This window comes from Erpetoichthys calabaricus, chromosome 12 (genome assembly GCF_900747795.2).
Source record: "Erpetoichthys calabaricus chromosome 12, fErpCal1.3, whole genome shotgun sequence".
NCBI classification, from domain to species: domain Eukaryota; kingdom Metazoa; phylum Chordata; class Cladistia; order Polypteriformes; family Polypteridae; genus Erpetoichthys; species Erpetoichthys calabaricus.
In genome coordinates this window covers 7,558,111-7,564,271 of record NC_041405.2, presented here as the reverse complement: position 1 = coordinate 7,564,271, position 6,161 = coordinate 7,558,111, and the positions used below count along the sequence as shown (strand labels likewise).

At 42.3% G+C, this 6,161-nt stretch overlaps 1 protein-coding gene across 1 annotated transcript; it reads right to left on the bottom strand.

Annotated features, from left to right (window-relative positions):
- Positions 1 to 1,408: 1,408 nt before the first annotated feature.
- LOC127529852 (PWWP domain-containing DNA repair factor 3A-like) lies at positions 1,409 to 2,601 on the bottom strand. Its single transcript, XM_051934893.1, has 3 exons — positions 2,260 to 2,601; positions 1,652 to 1,817; positions 1,409 to 1,543 (listed from the first exon to the last, which is right to left on the bottom strand). Exons 1-3 carry the CDS (start codon positions 2,355 to 2,357, stop codon positions 1,409 to 1,411), a joined length of 399 nt encoding a protein of 132 aa, XP_051790853.1. The 5' UTR covers positions 2,358 to 2,601.
- Between the last annotated feature and the right edge of the window lie 3,560 nt (positions 2,602 to 6,161).

The window sequence follows — 6,161 nt, the reverse complement described above, 5'->3', positions numbered from 1 at the left end:
AATGCAAGTGTTATTGAAAATGTGACTTCTAATAAAAGATAAGTAAGAACCATATTATTCTGGAGTAAGTTTGTAAGTGAATAGCAAAGCCTTGATCAGGATGCTCAGTTTCCAAGCTCTTTTATCTTGTGGGATTACTAGCAAAGTGCACACCATTTGTAACCCTGTGGATACGAGTGGAGGCTCTGGTCATATCTAACAGTTCTAACAGTGTTAATACGCAAGGTGATTGGACCAGCACCACTTAAACAGAACACTCAGCATTATCACTACCAAAAACAAGATTGTATTAATAATTATTCAATATAAATTGTGCAACAATTTCAAAAAATATTTACAATTATCAATAATGATTGGTCAGTTGAATTGAAAGAAAGAATTCACAAAGATTAAATTTAACAAACAGACTGATCAAGAAATACACTGAAGTATTAAAACAACAGCATGCCCACTTCTATATATTATATATAAATAAAATAACATTGCAAAATGCATAACAACTGTACAAAGCAGTTATAACAATTAAAGAAAAAATCCAGATGACATCAATTGTCTAAAAACAGACACGCAATTTCAAATATACAGAACTTAATCAACAATCTTTAACAATAACAGAAAGTGTCCTTTATTATTTACATCAATAGTTACATTAAATATATACAATTTTATTATGCACAGTCATTATAACACAGAGAAATAAAAAAGGCAAAAGAGAAGTAAAGAAAGAGACACATTTATTTGAGTAGGGTTGAGATGTAATCCCGAGTTTAAATGTCTCAGTGGTGCTTTCCTTGTGCTTCCAACTGTTGCAAAACAAGTACAGTATTTCAAACTCTTCCCTCTCAGTAAAAAAACAAAACAAAAACAAGCACACAAATGAACAAATTCTAATCATACCAACCAGAAACACGTCTGCATTTGTCATTTGAAATCATAATTCTTGACCTTGTACAGTTTAGAATAAATGCTACATATAGCATACTTCTAAATGTAATTTTACCAATACTAAAAATGTACTAATGTACAGTTTAAATGTCACTTTAAACATATATATTCACATTTATATATATTTAGTTTATATTCTTGTCTAAATTCACAACAACTATAGGGTATACCGTTTAACAGAATAATGGCGCTGAAAAGAAAAAGAAAGGACTGTTTATTTTCCACATGACGTACCACTCACTGTCTGCTGGTCCATCCATGAACAGATTGTCTGCCTCTGGTAGTGAAATCCTCTCAACTGTTTGTTTAGCTTTAATAAGAGCCCATCAAAAACACAGAAAAAGAGAGGATGTTACTCATAGACACACTTTCTGTACTCATTAGAGATTTACTGAAGGCTAATTAACCTCTGGTATCAGCACATCCAGAATGATGCGAACTCTGTCAATCCTCTCAAAAGTGCTTACAGCTCTTCATCCAAGAAGTTGTAGAGGCCATCTATCAGCTCCTCATCTTCTATATAAGTCATTACCAGGTGACCTTTAGGATTTTCATAATTTTGTAACCATTTGGACGATACCTTACGAGATACAACAGCCTGTTGGACAAGAAAATACAAGTGTTTGGCACTATAAAGTCATCATAGCTCTTTGCTGCCAGATAGATTACAATACCAAAGTTTTACTTGTCATCTGAACTAAGTTACCAGCAAGTGATCATCTGCTCCATGGTCCTTTATTATGAACTCTAACAGTTTTTCATGTTGAGTCCTCCTGTAGGCCCTGCTGATCTCTGTAGCTGCAAAAACCTGAGCCACTTGTTCTTCAGTCAGCTGCCCTACTGCAGCCACACAGCCAGCCTGCTCTCCTACACTGTGGACACACACAAATAAATGCATCAGACTGTCACATGTAGTATTTGTCTTATGCAAGCTGTCTGGTTTTGGTCTGAACAGTTGTGTTTTCTCGGAAAAGTGGACACATTGGAAGACAGTTGAAACTGTGAAGAGTACTCTGTGGATCACTACAAAAATTCCTGTTAGATGTGATCTCAATAGCTTTTCTGAATACATCCATTACTTCAGAGTATTATGATTGCACCAGTCCGGACACTGGCTAAAGTAATATGCAAGTCACAGAAAAGCTTTGAAGATATTTTTATTCTAACCATCAAAATAACCAATCTAACACTCCCCATGTGACAACGGGTCAAAAAGCTTATGACAATCCTTCATACCATGTTCAATTTTAAGGTTTTTACTCAAGTTGAACGAAGTATCAAACCACAGTGGTAGACTAAGTTCTACATTAATACCTTGGTGTGGCTGTATCAGTATATTCCTCAATGAGTTCACTGCTGCCATGATCTTCTTGGTCCTGACTTTTAGACATTAAAATTTTGATGTTATTCATTTAACAGAAAAAAAAGAGTGCCAGTAAAAGTTTACCTGTATACACCAAAACACACACTGGTGTATTTAAAGTAACACTATATGAACTTATTTAGACATTAAAAAATGTAAAATTCCAAGCTTATTTAAACTATTTTCCCCTGGTTGGATGTGAGGTGTCACCTTTGATTGTCCAAGCATCCCAAAAAGGCACGTCTCCAAAAGCAGGGTACCCGCACCGGCACTCAGCAATGGTACACTCAGAACAAGTAGGCCTACCAGTATCTGAAAATTATTCTAACAAGGCACAGGTCATTTGGCACCCACTAAACCAGACCATAGGAGATGGCCACATAAAATTATGGGATAAATTGTTAACAAAACAAAAAGGAAACACTGAATAATAGTTAATGGGAAAAGTGGGATACACGTACCTCCGTAGGAAACTGCTGTTCTGTGGTTATCTCGCAAGTGTTCATTTGCTCGTATATACGAGTGTGAAGAATACAGTCGCGGATGACAGAAAAGGCACAAAAACACATCTGAAGATTAAAGTACGGACGGAATGTCTGTGGTATTTTTGATTGTGATATGATCCTGTTTAAAAAAAAATGTAAAATAACATTACAGCATTTTAATCGAACATCTCACAAATGTAAATATGCACAGAGTTAATAGGGAACCAAACTACTGGCGGTGATCTACTAGCATTCCACTGAGCACCGGACAGGGGTGGGTGTGGGTGGATGTTCCCCGTAAAACGTGCTTTGCGTCGTTTGAAGATTTGCCGGCACCGCTGACTGCCAGACCACTTCAAGCACTGAATATGCATCAATTACTACAGCGAAAATGATTATTAATACAAACGTGAATACAATATATATTAATATTTATACAAACGTACAATCACAACAACAAAACAAAAAGTTATTTGAAAAACACGAAGAAAACTTAGCAATTGCAAATTTCATACGTTTTAATTTAGAAGCAAACTTACTTCCATTGTCAGAAATAGCAAACAATTCGTTTCATCGGTTCTTCTTTGGTCTAATAGAGTTTCTTCGCTGCTGCTATTTCAAAAGAAACTCTATGAGGCGGAACCTCAAAGTGGTAGGGATCACTAACTGTGAAAAGATTGGTGGAAGTTACACTTGATGGACAACTTCAAACGTTGAGTGAGTTTTTGATTGTCATACTTTAACAACAATCTCATTCGTTGAAATGCTGAATTAGCCAATATTATCCACTTCCATTTACAGTTATCCCGCCTTCAGATCCGCCCATAATGTCTCCGGTCTGCAGCAATACCCTTCTCGATATTATTGGCGCCTCTGTTACATCGCTTTCGTTGAAAAACTAGTAACATTGATTAACCCTGTAACTCTAAAAGATGATATTAATATGAATTTCTCCAATCACCATGCAAGGAACCGAATTTCTCTTTATGTTATTACTTTATTTTTTTTTTTTTTTTAAAAAAATCAGTTTTATAATTTTTGATTCAGGATTCGATAGTTAAAAGAAAGTGGACATAACATATTTTTTAGATTAAGGAAACACCATACTAAATATTCTGTCCCCGAACGCCGTATTAGCAAGGCTTCTCTTCGAAGACCCAGTCTGTACGGAGTGTGTGTCGCCCCACTGTTTGTAGTGAACGTGGACAGATAGTTTACTCACCAAGAAGTCAAGGCTGTGAATCCGTATACTTTAATGTAGATTTCTTGCCAGAAGTAATACAAGTATTAGGACATAGAACCATTGATAACTTGAAGGTAAAAGGACGATAATTTCCTTAACCTAGATACAATATGGTGGGAACCAAAGTAAAAACAAAAGAAGCGCCAATAGCAAAAAGGGAGGTAGGGACATACCAAATGTATTAATTAAATGGGGGTGGAGGTAGGAACGTACCAAACAGTTTAATAACAATATTAACACGGGCTGCTGTAGCAGCACACTAAATATGAATGTGGAGCACTGGTTGTTGTACTTCCGTTTTTTGCTGTTGTTGACGTCCGTGGCTGGATTCATGGCAGCATTTCGAAATGCGGGATTTTTTTTTTTTGATTTACTGTTCTGACTTCTGTTATCTGACTTCTGTTATATTCCCCTCCTCAAACCGCCACCTTATCGTGGTGGAGGGGTTTGCGTGTCCCAATGATCCTAGGAGCTCTGTTGTCCGGGGCTTTATGCCCCTGGTAGGGCCACCCAAGGCAAACTGGTCGTAGGTGAGGGATGAGACAAAGTGCGGTTCAACAAAACCTCCACGATGAATACAAAATTTGGACAGCGTTTTCCCTCGCCCGGACGCGGGTCACCGGGGCCCCCCTCTGGAGCCAGGCCTGGAGGTGGAGCTCGATGGCGAGCGCCTGGTGGCCGGGCTTGCACCCATGGGGCTTGGCCGGGAACAGCCCGAAGAGGCAACGTGGGTCCCCCTTCCCATGGGCTCACCACCTATGGGAGGGGCCAAGGAGGTCAGGTGCAGTGTGAGTTGGGTAGTGGCCGAAGGCGGGGACCTTGGTGGTCCGATCCTCGGCTACAGAAGCTGGCTCTTAGGACATGGAATGTCACCTCTCTGAAGATGAAGGAGCCTGAGCTAGTGCGGGAGGTCGAGAGGTTCTGGCTAGATATAGTCAGGCTCACCTCGACGCACAGCTTGAACTCTGGAACCAATCTCCTTGAGAGGGGCTGGACTCTCTACCACTCTGGAGTTGCCCCCGGTGAGAGGCGCCGAGCGGGTGTGGGCATACTTATTGCCCCCCGACTTGGAGCCTGTACATTGGGGTTTACCCCGGTGGACGAGAGGGTAGCCTCCCTCCACCTTCAGGTGGGGGGACGGGTCCTAACTGTTGTTTGTGCGTATGCACCGAACAGCAGTTCGGAATACCCACCCTTTTTGGAGTCCCTGGAGGGGGTGCTAGAGGTCATACCTTCTGGGGACTCCCTCGTACTGCTGGGAGACTTCAATGCTCACGTGGGCAATGACAGTGAGACCTGGAAGGGCGTGATTGGGAGGAATGTCCCCCCCCCGATCTGAACCCAAGCGGTGTTTTGTTATTGGACTTTTGTGCTCGTCACGGATTGTCCATAACGAACACCATGTTCAAGCATAGGGGTGTTCATATGTGCACTTGGCACCAGGACACCCTAGGCCTCAGTTTGATGATCGACTTTGTGGTCGTGTCGTCGGACTTGCGGCCACATGTCTTGGACACTCGGGTGAAGAGAGGGGCGGAGCTATCAACTGATCACCACCTGGTGGTGAGTTGGCTTCGATGGTGGGGGAGGATGCCGGTCAGGCCTGGTAGGCCCAAACGTGTTGTGAGGGTCTGCTGGGAACGTCTGGCAGAGCCCCCTGTCAGAAGTAGCTTCAACTCCCGCCTCCGGCAGAACTTCGACCACATCCCAAGGGAGGTGGGGGACATTGAGTCCGAATGGGCCATGTTCCGTGCCTCTATTGTTGAGGCGGCTGACCAGAGCTGTGGCCGTAAGGTAGTCGGTGCCTGTAGTGGCGGCAATCCCCGAACCCATTGGTGGACAAGCTGAAGAAGGAGTCCTACCGGTCCCTTTTGTCCTGTGGGACTTTGGAGGCAGCTGATAGGTACTGGCAGGCCAAGCGGAATGCGGCTTTGGTGGTTGCTGAGGCAAAAACTCGGGCGTGGGAGGAGTTTGGGGAGGCCATGGAGAACGACTTTCGGACAGCTTCGAGGAGATTCTGGTCCACCGTCCGGCGTCTCAGGAGGGGGAAGCAGTGCAGTGTCAACACTGTGTATGGTGGGGATGGTGCGCTGCTGACCTCGACTTGGGACGTTGTGGGTCGGTG